Below are 16,035 nucleotides of genomic sequence, written 5' to 3' on the forward strand. Positions count from 1 at the left end.
CTGTATACCATGATGCATTAACTCTACCTTGTTGGATTAACTGTGTACCACATTGGATTAACTATTTACTAGGCTAAAATGATTGTATACCACGTTTGTTTAACTGTGTACCACATTCAATTAACTATGTAAGGCTAAAATAACTGTGTACCATGTTTATTTAACTATGTACCATGATATCTTAATCATATGTTATACTGGATTAACTGTGTACTAGATTAAAATAACTATATATTATAATACATTAATTGTGTGCATGTTGGATTAATTGTGTACCATATTCTGGAGGGCGATGTTGTTCTGTCCATCAATTCTCTTCTAGTCATGACTAGTTGACCAGTTAAACTGCTCAAGTATGTCACTGTGCAGGCATAAAGAAAGAAAGGGAAAGCAAATGCTTATCATACATATGTTAGCTCACGCTATCAAAGTTATTATACATGACCTGACAACAAAAGAAAGCTTCCTTAAGTAAAACAACTACAACCTCAATGAACCTCAAATATTGTATACCCATATGTAATCCGTTATTTTCTTAATATCAGCTTTACCACTCTTAAATTCTGCACCATCTCCAATACATCCACATACCAAAGTACGGGTCATGCCCTTCTCAAGAATTGCAAAGATAAATAGAGGAGACATATTTTTTTCATAATAAAGGTTGAGAAGGCATGAGTTTCCCAGCCAGCTTTACCTGGAGATTATTTTGGAGAAGTAGGTGATGGGAAGGTGGGTGGAGGGGGTTAAAGGCGAGTCTTTGGGGCCAAGGATGATGATAGGTAGGCCAAGGGGGGCGATGTTGGGCCAGAGCATGAGGACGGTGATGATGGGCTTGGGATTGGAGTCATTAACCTACTTGGAGATCTTAGTAATGGCCTAGAGGGGGTTGATGGCGGTGGCGATGGTGCCAAGAGAGGATAGCGAGGAAGCAAATGGAGAAATGGAGCGAGTTGGGGGAGAAGATGAGGAGGATGCCAAGGGAGATGAGGTTGGTGGCGGTAGAGGAGACGGTAGAGCGAAGCTGGAGGAAGGTGCGGGAGTAGCTGGAGTCGGCGTCAGCGAGGGTGAGGCGATCAAGGAAAGCGGCCATGCGGCAAAAGAGGAATGGGAACATGGAAATGTTCGAGTCGGAGGGGAAGGTGATGGGAGGGGGGGCGCGGAGGGAGCGGTGGATGCTATCGAGGTCATAGTTGGATGCCATCACCATTGGAGGAAGGAGAGAAAGAGCGAGTTACTACCGTACGATGCGCATTCAACTGGCCTAGATTTAACCATGATTATTGTTTGATTGAGCAATTTAATGTTGTTTATAAGTCTAAGGTCGATAGGGCGCTCCATAGGGGTATTCTTGGCTTTTTCATGCTTAAAATCTCTCTTTAGGGACCGCAAGTTATATAATGGTTCACCTGTGGACCAAAACTATGAGTCTCAGTCTACAGGAGCTTTTTGTTATAGCGCAGTCTATGGAAGGATTGTGAAATAGCTACCTGTATTTTATTTCTATAACCACAACTAATCAACTATCCACCTGCTGTATAAACTATTGTCTGACTAACGTCCTAATGCATGTCATCTTTTTCCATTCTACATGCTTCATTTGCATCAAGCTTAATGCCAATCACTCTACTTACAGCTTTATCTTCATTATTTTCTCTTTTCTTCATTCATTTCCCGTATCATTTCTTGATTACTTTCACCTTTAATGCTGTTACTTCAGGATTTTCTGCCAGCTTGCTTGTTTTGTCTTTTCTTTTAAGGGCCCGTTTGGATGATTGGGCCAAAAATCTTATAGAATTCATACTCCTAGTTATTTATAAATATAGGCCTAGCTCAGCCTGTAATGCAATTATTTTGCCGGTTATACTAGTCCAACCCACGAATCCCATAGGATTTTCATCCCAATTATCCAAATAGGCCTCAAGGGAGTTATGGAATATTTTCGTTGACATATGATTGTGAGTTGCTGTATGCTTCGACTTCTTTTCCAAGCCCACATTATCATCCTCTCTTGCTGCCTTTTTTTTGTTCCAAATACCCACCCTAACATTCTAGCGTGCGGTCGTTCCATACAAAAAGCCGATATCATCCTCTACCCCATTTCTTTAGTCAAGTCTCGTTAGGTAACTTGTTGCTATCAATCCTTCCCTCGAGAACAAGATCATTGTTTGGAATGGATGTATTTTTCCTTTTACTTTCAGCCAAATGATGATGCATGCAGTTCATGAATCCTCTCCTATTACATTAGAATTATCCTTTTGAGGATAGTGGGAACTGGGAAAGAAAACTAGATTATAAAGGTATAAAATAAATGCTATCAACTAAGATTTGCGGAACCGATATTGGGATCCATGTCAGTCGATCGGCGGTACGAATCGGTACGGATCCGTATCGGATCGGATTGGTACGAACCAACATAGAAGTGAAGAAAGGAACCAAGGAGCAGAAAAAGAAAGCGGAGGGGGAGGGAGAAGGGGGGAGGGAGGGAGAGGGTGGCCGGAAGAGATGCTGATGGTGGCTATAGGCAGGCTGCGGGCATGCTCTGGGAGCCGCCAATGTCTCGGCTTCCTCTGATAAATCATGGCTGAGAGAAAGAGAGATGGAGAGAGAGGTGGGGAGCGAAAGAAAAGGAGGGAGGGGAAGCCGACGAAGAGGCCGTCGGATGAAGATCATGGCCTGTGGCGGTTTTTTCTCTTTTAAAGGCCGACTATAGTGAAGTCAGCATTTGCTGGCTTCATTATTCATTATCATTCTTTTTAAAAAAAGTGATGAACAGGGCAGTCGCCCTTGTTTTGTGGCTGTGGCTCCGGCTCTGGCTCCGCTTGCACTTTTTCCACCGTCCAGTGGCCACCTGCTGCCCTCCAACGGCCTTTCTGTCGGTTGCACCTTTCTTTGATATCGTCGCTCCCCCTCTCTCTATCTCTCTTGATTAAATGCCCTATCGGAGGATACGGAACCGCGGATGCCTCCATGGTCCTCCGATGGCCTCGACGGGCCACCGCCGGCCGCACTTTCCCTCCCCTCTCTCTCTTTCTCTTCGTCTTTTTTCCTCTCCCTCGTTCGGTGTTCCGATTTGGAAGGCCAAACCGTCCTGGTTTTGTAGCCGGTACAGTTCGAAACTGCTCGGTTCAGGATGGTTTGACGAACCATGCTATCGACCAAAGAATAATAAGTATGTACCCAAAAGCTCAAACTTTTTGTTAGCTATCAATAATATGTCTAAAGAAATGTTCGAGCCAAAGTGCTGAAAATGCCAAAAGCCTTCAACTCAATGCACCTTTTGAGCTATGTCCATAATCATCTTACGCACAACTAAGACAATTCAATTAGTCATAGTTTTGCAGAAAGGAAAAGCATATCATTACAACTGGCTTGAATAGGCTCTAGAGCTTTTCTATCAGCACTTGCAACTCAACATTCACATTCCAAATGATGAGTGTATTTTTGTGAGACTTGATGTGGATGTAACTTTGGTATTATGTGTTTTATATGTCACCTTTCTTTTTTTTTTTTTTTCTTTTGAGGTCTCAAGATCTTGCATCTTGTTGCCCAACCTTCATTGTTGATGTAGGACAGTCCATGGGAAGGAAGAAGATAGCGTTGATGGACTTCAGAAAGCTGGGATTAAATCTATGGCTAGCTGAAATTTCTTTTCAGATCTACAATTTCATTAAACATGACCTAAAAGTCATGCTTCCTAATGGAATACATGTAAAGGGTTATTAGGATTTCACCTATCATTTGAGGTTGTAGAGTTTGAAGAATAACATAAGGAAAAATTCAGAAAATTATAAAGAAGACGAGATGGAAGAGGGAAAAGGCAAATAGATGAGATATCCACTCACTCTTGGGCAGCAGGCTCCAGGATTGAGCCTTACTTGAGAGAATGAAAGTGGATGAATAAAGAAAAGACAAGAGGTATGCAAACTTACCAGGGCCTCGCACCTGACTCCATGTAGTAAAAAGTGGAACTGAAATGGGGGAACAATTGCTGCCTTCATTCACATGCATCTTCATCATTACCTGAAAACCTTTATGGGTCTCTTGCGAAGGCGGTGTGGGAGTGGGGCAGCCACCATTTTAGATGGCCCAGCAGTGGCTTGTGACCAAAATGCTGCTCCCTTTATAACTGAATTACGAGCCAGTGATTGCTTTATGCTTGGTAAATTGTTGAGCAAGTAAAAAAAATAAAACAAAACATCTTAATGTTCTTCTAATTTAATGGTTCAGCAAAGTAATAAAAGAATAAGGAGTTTAATGAAAAATGACATGGATCCAACTATTGACTCAATTAATAAAGCTAAGACTAATTAGACATGAATCAATTAATAACATTTGTTTGACTAAACTAGAGCAGCTAATGATTACTGGAAGCTTTTAGTCTAGAAATCATCCACAAGCTTGCCTTCAGTGATTGCATCAGTTATTATTTAAGTGATCACAATTCTGTGATATGCATTAAGCTTTCTCAATCTAATTTTGTTCCATTTAATATCTCATTTGCTTTATAGCATCTTATGTAACAATATCGAAATGAAATGATTCACATATGGCCCAACTGTCTTACATATCAATGTTGGATACAGAAAGGCTGTGATAGATGGCTCCTGTATTACCTCACAATAAAGATCTCATTTTTCCTCCTTACCCCCCAGATAAAGTGGCCACTTGACTATCTAGTGGATATTGTTACTGAAAAAAACGTCGAACACTATGAATGGGTAATTAGATTGCCTAACCATTTATGTAGTTGCTTTAGCATATTGGCAATCCATTTTGCAAAACTTACAGTGCTGTTATTCTGTTAGGTTACAAACGCAAAGGTGTATCATGGTGCTGTTTCACAGCATGGTATTTCTAAGCAACACTATGATATATTATGGAAATCTTGAGGTTTTTCTTAACAAGGATAAATTAATGGATTAATTAACTTGTGTACATGTGCAGAAAATACTAGAGAAGGCCGTAATAATTAGAGAGTCTCATATTTGTATCGATGGCTAAAAAGAAAAGGGAAATAGATGAGAGGGCTAAGAGAGCTTTGATGGTGTTTGTGAGGATCTTTAATGTTTTTGTTGACTGATAGAGTTCGTGATAAGAATTTTGGGCAATAAGTTTAGGGACAAAATCTCATTGTTAAGCTAACTGTTTGTTGTAATGCATCTATCTAGTATTACTTTTGTTTGAAGCTTCTACATCTGACATTTCCTTTGTGAGTATGCTGTTTCCATCTTTTCCTGAGGCACTTTGCAGCAACATATCAACACATGCTGCATAAATCGTATTATGTTATCCTCTTTATGTGTTTTCTTTTTTTTGGCAGACTTCATACGTTCTGGCTTTTGTGGGACAGTAATTTTTCATACAATCACTATGCTTTCTTTTCTTCATAGATTTCAATTCTGAAGATGATGACCCTTTGAATGAGAAGACATTTCTAAATTATCCCATGATGTAACATCATTGCATTGCATCAATCTATTGAACTGCTCCTTACTCCCTAACCCTTTTCTTCATCATCTTAGGTAAGATGTAGGAGAAATGGCAACCCAGGAAGCACCGCTAACTATGTCTTCACTTGAGTCTTACAGGAAAATAACTGTTACCGCTGATGCAAATCATGCACTTACTGCCCTTTGCTATTGTTATTGCCATTGATTCTTCCATTCTTTACATGCTTAATGAAAGATGCATTTTAAGTTGCCATCTAGTTTATGACAATGGAGGTGCAATTCTTGGGCAGAGTATACAGACCATAAACATTGTCTGGATTGTGATGCATGTAGTTATGCTTCCTATGCTAATTCTACTTTTCCCTTATCTACCTTTTTTATACACAATCACATAAATTATCTTTTAGTTCTGTGCATTTAGAGTCCATCACATGTTACTTATTAAATCTTCCAGCACAATATGCCAGTCATCATAGAGACTTAGACATTCATCCACACCTTGACAGAATTTTTGTTATTATTTTGTTCTTATTGTGAATTTATATGAATACCTGGGATGCTACAGTCATTGTAGCTTATGGTGAGTCACCCTAGTCCTCTAGCTAGAGTTCTGATCTTTGAACTGCTTGCAGTATCGTGAGGAAATGCAGCGTGCTGGGCTTCAAGTTACAAAGCATGTCTACATGGCACTTATAAATGCATATGCAAATTTTGGAAATTTTAAAATGGCAAAAGAGGTAATTCATGCCATTTATATGCGCACTTATGTTCCAGAAATTTTTTATGACATGTATGTTCCTATAATATTGCATGAGGTTGCAGGTATCTGATTTGCTTCTTTCTCCCTCAATCCAGAACACGTTTCCACATATCGAAGGTTATATTTGTTAAGAAACATCTAACATTTAATAGCGTATGATTGTTCAATGCATTGGAGTCTGTTTTGATCTCCCAATCTCAATATTAGAGTATCATGGTATCTAAATGGCAAACATGGATGCTCAATAAATACAATGCTCAAAACTACACCCGACCATATCTAGTTATAAGGACCTATACAACATATGCTACAACGTGAATGGGTACCGTTACAAATGCGGATATATTTCTTTGGGGTTGTGTTTATCATGCTACTATTGCTTAATTTGCTATTAAGTTTTGACCTCCATGAAGCAGTATAAGTCAAGGATTCAGGTCGCAGCGGGACGTCACGCGGGACATCAGGACGGGGTACCATCCCATGTGTTGAGACAGGGCCGTCCTGCTAGCATCCCAGTGTCCCGATTAGGACATCTTGGGACATTCTCTATCCTAAGTGTCGGGACGGGACAGGATGGCGGTGGATTCTATTTTAAAACCTTGAGTATAGCTTCTGTACAAATAAATGTATGCATGAATTACTAGTGGAATATCCAACATTGATATCCATGTGGCATATATCCACAATAGATGCACTTGCTTGATGAAATTTTCATGGCATTACTTCATGTGTATATCATAGTCCTAATGAACCATTCTTGCCAAATTCATGCTGTGTTCTTGTTGAATATGTATGTTGTTCATGTGAGGACCTGTTTAGGCATATGTTTAGTCCCACATTGGTTGTGCATTGGAGAGATATTTGGTACTTATATAGGGCCAAGGAACCCGTATAATATCTTTTTACTTGCCTTTTTATCCAAGTCCTAGGTTTTCACAAATGGTATTAGAGTGGACCTAGCTTATTACTTATGTAGACTAGGGGACTTTATAGCACAAGCCCTTTTAAGGTTGACCACGTGCTGGTTGTGATTTTTGTGATGGGACTTTGTAGCACGAGCCCTTTTGAGGTTGACCACGAGCTAGTTGTGATTTTTGTGATTTTGTGGCGAGCATGTGAGGGCTTAAACAAGGAGAGTATGTGAAGACCTATATAGGTGCATGTTTAGTTCCACATTGGTTTTGGCGGAAAGATCTTGTGTACTTATAGGACCAAGGAACTTATGTAATAACTTCTAGCCAGCCTTCTTGACGATGTTCTAGGTCATTAATAATTCATAATGTGGTCCATGGAGACTTATTATTGGTAGCTGGAAGCTATCTGGCTTTTAGAAGTCTTTCTGGTGCTGCAAGAATAAGCTATTGTGATATGACCAAAATTCTATTAGATATCAACATAGCATATGGATGTGGCAGTGAATTTATCCTTCTATTGTATTGTTGGATTTCTCAAGCAGGGTAATATATATAATTATTTTTTGGATATTAGATTAAGTTTTAAAACATACGCATACCATTTGCAAACTATTTGTGTATGAAAATTTGGTCATATGAGATACATTGATGACTTAAGGTATGAAATAGGCTTGGTTGGGTCTGGTTCTAGCTTGATCTGGAACCACTTGAATTGACATCATATCTAAGGCTCAGAAGTAGAAACAACATGCTCACTTGGTGCCTTTCGTTTTCAGGTCAATTCATTGGGCCTAAGTTTAAGAGACTCCACCTATATCTTGCACTAATTTTCCTGGGTCTTATAGTGTCTGTTTGGGTCCAATTGGTCAAGCCCAATTATGCATTGATCTATACCTACTCGACTTGAAATTCACATTTTTGTTTGTGACCAAACACAACGAATGGTTCTCAACTTTGGTATCGGCCAAGTTCAGTCTAGTTGGGTATGGGTTGAAATTAGGTCACATGGCCTGCTTGCACGCAAGCTAAATGCTCATTGAAGAATCTTAACATTAATTGAAAGTGTATAATTATTTTCATCATGGCTATACCACCTTTTCGAAGACTTAAAAGGAAGACAGTTTCAGGCTTGGAGCATTGGTTATCTTTTGATAAAAATAAAAGGACAGAGGTAGAAGAGAAATTTAATGTTACATCTTTCCTCTGGTCTGCCTTATTAATGGGGAAAAAACTTGTTCTTCAGCCACCAAATTTCCAAATTTTCTTGCAGAAAAGCTAAATATTCCTTCTTTGCTTGGTAGCCTGAATGTACTTTAGCTGCTGCATGTGCTTCAGAATCTCTCATTTACTCACACGTGCACCTGCTTCCCAAGCACTTCCCTATTTTAAGTGCTTCAAAAGATTCACTTATGTGTCCATCCTTGAATCTGCTCAAGCACCTGTCTCCACTTCAGGTAACTAAGGTCCATAGTGGGTGGACCGGTTGCCATAAGCCACAATATGGAGAAAAAATGGAGAATCTTCATTTATTCAGTTGAAATAAAGAACCAAGTGTAATGGTGGGATTGCGAAGATGCTTGTAGGTTAACATTCTAAGTGACCAAGTGTTCAACAATTGGATTTGTTAGATTAGGTTTAAGACTCCTAATCAAGCCCAAATAAGCCCCTCAGCCGTTGGATCACGACCGCAACATCCCAGAGCCGTCCGATCACGATCAGTCCACAGAATAGTGTCGTGGACCGTGTGAAATGCGTGGGAAACGCCCATGCGGTCCATGCGCTGGGCCGTGGACCACTCGGTCCACGGTGGATTGGGGTACAGGCCCCAGGCGCGGCGCCTGGGCCTGGGCCGGCCCGCGTGCGCGGGCTTAGGCTGCGCCCCGCGCGCGCGCGCCTGGGCCGGGCCGCGCCCTGCACGCCTGGCCCGAGTGCTGCCGCGCACTGGGCGGCATCCCGCCTCTTGCGGTCGCACCTCCGTCGCTCCGTCGGCCCGCAGCCGGCGGTCCTCCGTCACCTCGAGTTCTGTGCAAGCTTCAAAAGCACGTATCTCGGCCATCCGGACTCCGTTTGAGGTGATCTTGGTCTCGTTGGACTCCGTTTTTCGTCGCGAACCTCGTTGTGGGCTCAATGTGGACTGAATCTTAAGGTGTCAAATCCTAACAATCTTCACCTCGACTCGATATTTGGCCTCCTAACTCCGAGAGCTTCTGGATCTTCTCGCCCCCATGTCCTAGGGCAATCGCCTGCTGATCATGGATGGGCAAACATAGGAGTCGAGCCAAGCCGCTCGATCCTATCTCTATCGTATGCTGTGCTCCTGATCTGAGATCTACTCGGGGCATTATCCTGCGGCAATAGGAATCTCACCTTGCGACATCGCCTTTCCTCCTCCCGAGTCTCTTGTCTCGTGCCCGATCCACCTCCACCTCGCTCTGGGCTCCACTTGGTTCCCGAAGCTCCACCTCATACTGGGCTTCCCATCAGGTAATAATGTCCTCTGCTCCCCTTCTTCCCCTCCAGCACAATCCTATCGCCGCGTAGCACCTTCAAGATTTTTCCACCAACTACCATCCTGTAGTCTCTCGAATCTAGTCTGCTAAGTGAGATAAGACTCCTGAAATCGGATATGTATCGAACCTCCTCCAATCTCCTCACTGCACCATCATGTGTCCTCCAGCTGACCATTTCGATGCTTTTGATCGTACAGCTCGATCCATCCAGCAGATATATAGTGCCCTCACTGTTCTCCAGGGAGTCAAACTGCTCTCTGCAACAATATGATGGGTGCATGCAGAATCTAATATTCACTGCTGGAAAAAAGTAGATATCTCGTCAGATATCTCCAGGACATCTCCCTCTGAATCACTGCTGGCTGTCGTCACAGCAGCCCTGTTCGATTTTTGAGTTGAGGGCAATCTCTGGCTAGATGCCTCAACTCCTCACACCGGTAACATCTGGTCTTGCTCAAGTCCCTCCTGGACTTGCACTGTCCTCGTCGCGATCTCCTGTCACTCTGTCTACCGCCTCCTCCAGAAGCCATCAAAGCTGAGCTACCGCCACCTGAGCTCGAAGTCGATTCTCCCTCCTGAGAACCTCGTTTTAGAGTATCGTCGTGGTGACCTCGTCCATTTTGATGGTGCTCTTCCCCACCAGAAGAGCAGTCACCAAGGACTCATACGAAGGTAGAAGTGATGCTAGCAAAACCAGCGCCCTGGTCTTCTCAACATTCTCACCAACGTTGAGGTCGGTGAGGATCTTCTGGAAGTGGCTGAGATGCTCCTGCATGCTCTGTCCCTTGGTCATCCACAGTTGGTAAAACTGCCTCCAGAGGAAAAGAGTGTTGGTGAGAGACTTTGTTCTGTACAACTCCTCGAGCTTCGATCACAGCACCGTCGGAGAAGTCTCACTCAGCACATGGATCATTACCTCATCCGCTAAGTACATGCGGATGGTACTCACCGCCTGCATCTATAGCAGTCTCCAATCCTGCACCTTCATGGTGGTTGATTTTTCGTCGCACAAGAGAGCATCGATCAACCCTTGCTGGATGAGCACATCCTTCACCCTTACCTGTCACAAGGAGAAATTGCTCTTACCATCAAATTTGTTGATTTCCATCTTGATTGGTCCTATCTTCTCCATCTTCAGTCTTACTCACCATCGCTGCAATCTGCGTCCTTGTACCGCTTCGTTCTGATACCACTTGTTGGGTGGATGTTTGGCCCGGACACCACCTCCCAAGATCTTTTCGGTACTGCACGATGCAGCAGGAAGAAAGAAGAAATAAAACAGAAAACAATCAAATACGTGGATCAGCCAAAAATGGCTCGCCTCCATGGGGCATGAAAATTTCACTATGAAAAAAAAATTTACAAGAGATCTCACCCTCAACCCTCGTACACTCAATTTCTCCCTCACAAAAAGTTCTCCTCCACAAAAATTCTCTATCTTGGAAAACCCCCCTAAACCCCTGAAACGATCGATGTCCGCTGTCCAGGTGCCCTGCTCCTCCTCTCAACGTCCTCGCATCTCTCTCTTCACGGGATTTTTCTCTTCATGGGATTTTCCGCACCCATGCGAGACCTCGGGGCATCGTCCACAGGTCTTCACAATAGAAACCACCACGGGTTATTGTTCCCGTGAGAAACCAAGCCACTCACACCCACTGTTGACAGATCAGGGGCTTTTAAAGACCTTAAAACTCAATTAGATTAGGTTTAAGACTCCTAATCAAGCCCAAATAACCCCCTCGTCCATTGGATCATGACCGCAACATTCCAGAGCCGTCCAATCGCGATCAGGCCACGGAATAGTGCCATGGACCGCGCGAAACGCATGGAAAATGCCCACGCGGTCTACGCGCTGGGCCGTGGACCACCTGGTCCACGGTAGATCAGGGTACAGGCCCCAGGCGCGGCGCCTGGGCCTGGGCTGGCCCGCGCGTGCAGGCCTGGGCCGCGTCTGCGCTGGGTGCCTGGGCTTGGGCCGTGCCTGGGCCGGGCTGCAGCACGCTAGGCGGCATCCTGCCTCCTGTGGCCACGCCGTCGCCGCTCTGCCAGCCTGCCGCTGGCCGCCGGCCGCCGGCGATCCTCCATCTCCTCGGGTTCCGTGCAAGCTTCAAAAGCACGTATCTTGGCCGTCCGGACTCCGTTTGAGGTGATTTTGATCTCGTTGGGCTCCGTTTTTCGTCGCGAACCTCGCTGTGGGCTCAATGTGGACCGAATCTCGAGGCGTCAAATCCTAATAGAACGAAAGATTATATCATCAGTTTTCTTTTGAATTAGCATGTTTCTTATGGGGAGGGGGAGGCTTTTTCTAAAACCCCATTCCACCAAAGAAATTTTGATAGTGATAATTTTTAAGAAAAATGTTGTTTCCTGCATTCACGTTAAAATACAACAATATGTTGTTCTTTTGTACAAGAAAATCAAAAGAATGTGTGGAGGATGCCTTATCTTGCTTGGAATATATTCTTGGTTTCTATTTGTCAAAAATCCAACATTTGGGACTTGGGTTTGCAAGACCCTCCTTCCCACGAGCTCTCCACACACAAAACTAAAGTTGGAGCCCTTCAAATAGGCCAATTTAAAAGGGCTCTACTTTCTTTGTGGCTTGGCAAGTTTGATATTATTTGGTGCTTAGTGATTTCAAGCAGTTTGCTTGGTACTCAGTGCTATGCCCTTGTCAACTGCTGGAATTGACCTTATAACTATGGGTTCGTGACTGGATGCCAAATCATTATTTGATTGCTTCAAGGGGAGGCATGGAACATAATTGATCAGGAAACAGAGTGGGGTATATGAAAGATAAATGATCATGGGACAGTGTTCCTTCTCCATGATGAAGATGCTCTATTTCAAAAATAATTCTTGCAAATGATTGTGAAGTTCTAGCAAGAACAGATTCAGTTTTTCATTTATTAGAATCCTGTCAGATTTTACAGCCAAGTTGTCCTCATTACTTCATGATCTCTCTCTCTCTCTCTCTCGTTTGCTCTCTTTTACTCTTTACATTTTCCTCCCAGTGACAATTGCTCCATGTAAATCTGCAAGATCTCACTCTTCAATCATTCATCTCTAGCTGCTCCATGTATCATGTAGAAATACTGTAGGTCAATGTTATTTGTATTTCAAAACAACAATCGTGCAAAGTAAAATACCAACCAAACAGCCACCTTAGTAGTGGATAATCATTTTATACCGATGATAGTCTCAGTTTAAATTTACAAATTGACTTTAGGTTGATCAAATATTGTTGTGTTAGTTTTCCCTTCAACAAGAGCAACTTCTAACACCAGAAATTAAGCTTTCAAAATTAGCTTGAACTGTAGAGCATCTAACTTGTTCTTGCCTAATGATCGTAACAGTGTCAAAAGGGCCTGCTGGAATTACCAAAGCAATAAATGAATCTCTGCAACTTTTATTATCTTCACTGTAAGATTGATTCCCAGCACAGAAAACACTAAAATATTGAATTTGAAAGATATGATAGGTAATTTCCTTATCTCCTGAAAATTTCTGCTTAGGATGCACCCTCTCTAGAGATCTCAAGCTTTTCCATATCTCTGGAATTATTTCAAGCTTTTCCATATCTAACCGCTATTGTTAATACTCAATTTAATCAATTGTTGGTCACATTTTTTTTAAATTTGTACAACTCTTTTTGCTCTTCTAACATATGCATTTCTCAACTTTTCCTTCCTAAATTTACCACACATCCACCTAAGCCTTTTTGATTCTGCTAGACTCTCCTTGTTTTCCTGGGACTTTATTGCCTAATATTCTAAGACAAGCAGCAATTTAGGATTTATTATTATTTTGTAGAATTCCTTTTTAGGTAACCAAAATGTTAGTCTATCATAGAATACTAGAAAAGCACCACTTCTCTTTTTTTCTCTAGTTTTGCTATATGTGTCTTCATTTATTACCTAGCATGTTTCTGACCACTGGATGGATAGGCTAGGGATTTCCAAATCATGGTTTGTCAAATTGGTACCTGGCATTGTACTAGGAAGCAATTGATTCAGTAGGTACCAGTTACTGTACTGACCCGAGTTATACCACGATCAAGGGGATGGAGATGGAGAGGGGAAATGGGGAGAACAAGAGGGGGGGTGGGGAGCAAGAGAGAATGGAGAGGGGAAGAGAGGAGGGATGCTATCGGATCATCGTTTTCATTGTTCGGGTGGTGGTACAACAATGACAAAAGCCTAGCTGAAGCGACTGAGAGAGGTGAGCGAGAGAGAAACAGAGGGCTTCCTGGAATGGGGAGGGCAAGAGAGAGCAAACAGGGAGGGTGATAGAGAGAGACTAAGAGAGAGGGTTGCATAATAGGTCATCGGTGTCATCATATATATACACATAATATACATACATACATATCTTGTTTTCATATCTGACACTTGGGCACTTTGGCAGCCTAATGTCCAGGTAACATGGACAAGTTCACTAAACTGGTACTAGAGATTGTATCGGTTGGTGACTGGTCCGGCATGGCATGGGTCCTTGCCATGCTGTTCTAGGACATCAAAATAGGGAGAGGGAGGGGGAGGGGGAGGGGTGGGGAGGGGGAGAGAGAATGGGAGAAAACACTAACCTTAACCCTAACCCTATGAGAGATCGAGAGAGGGAGAGGATTCTACTCACATGTGAACCGTGTGTTGTAGGCTTCGAATCAGGACTAGAAATTGATAGATGCGGTGGCAATGGTGGAGTCCCTCAAGTTGGGTGGTCGTGCTCTTCGAGTGGTGGAGTGGGTCTTAGGGTTCAACTGGCCATGAGAGAGAGTGGAGGAGAGCCTCAAAGGATCCTGGAGCACCGAAGTCGAATGGCAGAGGGTCTTTGAAGCATCGAAGATGAATTACGGAGAGCCTCAAAGATGAACCCCATGGTGGGGGGTCTTCTCAAAGTATTGAAGATGAACTATTGGGAGGAGGGGGTGGAGGGTTTTCTTACTATTTAATAATAATTTATAGATTTATATGGTGAACCCTACCGACCATGTGAGCTATTCAGACTTAGCATTGGTTCAGTTTGGTATAGGCTGAACCGTCCAGTTCAGGTGGTTTGGCCATTCATAGTATGGTATGCTCCGCACCAAGTGGTTCGGGGTGGTACGGCAGTCCATGGTGACTCCTAATACTTGTCACTCTAGCATACATATCCTCAATGATTTTGATGCGCCATTGTGATAAATCCTTAAAGCTCATTAAAATCTTTCTTGGTATCTTTTTTCTAGCTTTCTTCACAGTAATGAGGACTGTATATAGACTTTTTTTCTTTCTCTGATTTTTTCTATCAATTGCTTTAGAAAGTAGACTTCATAGTTAACCTTTGAAGCATCAATCCAAACTTGTTTTCTGAGGTTGTCATCATCCTTTGTTTTATCCTCTTTTAATTATTTTAACATCTCCTACATGAAAGAGGAAACTAGAATGGGAACAAGTGAATCTGCAAGCTTTATTAATCATGGCATTAGCTAGCTGTCCTTAACGAGAAATAAACTGTCCTTAAACAAGTTTCAACCTTAACCTTGAAACTACACCGACAACATTCATTGGTGCATGTTCATATCCTCTTTATAGAAAACTACGATGATTAGAAAAATGAGATTCCTTAGCTTCATTTCTAAACTTGGGGGTGCTCACCAAGGTGATCCGACAAAGTGTTCCAAGTGGCTGGTCTCCACTCTCACTAATTTTCTTCCCAAACGGTCGTGTTGGGAGGGAAAAGGGGAAGATAGTTGTGGTGTCCAAAAGGTTGCCCCTACTTTTTCTCTTTAGCTTTACTTTTATGCACAAAGCATTCCTAAGGGATTGACCACTAACTGGGGCCAAATATAATTTCGAACTGCTTCTCTATCCGCTTTTTCTTTGATGCCTTCTTGGAGGTGGCTTATCAATGTGATAATTTCTTGATGATCAACCTTTAAATACTCATTTGACCAAAATTATGAGGCTTCTGCTTCACAAACCTGCATGGTTTATTTTGTGATGGATTTGGAAACTCTTGTTCAATTCTCTCATTCACCTGGTTAATCTTCCTTGCATGCCATCCTGGGCTTTTAAAATCTTTTTGAAAGTTGCTTTCTCTTTTTTTACTAACATTATTTTCAGGTTCCACTGCTTATATCCGAAATATTTCTGACACCATCTTGTTTAACCACAGATTGCCTTGGATCGTGACATTCCAAACAAATTCCTAAACGAAATTAAAAGTGTACTTGTATCAGCCCTTTCTTCAAATGGGCAGATATCTGATGCACTTAGAATATATGATGAAATTAAGCAAGCGGGATGCAGCCTTGAGCCCAAAGCTGTCATTAGCCTCATTGTAAGCGCTTTGCTACTGTCAACCCATACATTTATTAAACAGAGGACAAACTCCAATGTTCTTTTAATGCATAATGA

The 16,035-nt window shown here is 42.4% G+C and overlaps 1 protein-coding gene across 7 annotated transcripts in view; it reads left to right on the forward strand.

Moving 5' to 3' along the window:
* The window catches only part of LOC105033322 (pentatricopeptide repeat-containing protein At4g04790, mitochondrial), a 99,747-nt gene that overhangs the window by 70,434 nt on the left and 13,278 nt on the right, over positions 1–16,035 (forward strand). For 6 of the 7 annotated variants that reach the window (XR_003798893.2, XR_012141558.1, XM_010908066.4 and 3 more), the window contains 2 exons: positions 6,086–6,190; positions 15,794–15,958. Coding sequence is in view for 5 of the 7 variants with exons in the window: in XM_010908066.4 (XP_010906368.1) it covers positions 6,086–6,190; positions 15,794–15,958 (270 nt within the window). In the remaining 2 variants the exon portion in view is untranslated. The remainder of the gene's footprint in view (positions 1–6,085; positions 6,191–15,793; positions 15,959–16,035) is intronic. The other variant, XM_010908069.4, reaches the window with a different exon arrangement.

Source organism: Elaeis guineensis, chromosome 5 (assembly GCF_000442705.2).
Source record: "Elaeis guineensis isolate ETL-2024a chromosome 5, EG11, whole genome shotgun sequence".
Classification (NCBI taxonomy): Eukaryota; Viridiplantae; Streptophyta; class Magnoliopsida; order Arecales; family Arecaceae; genus Elaeis; species Elaeis guineensis.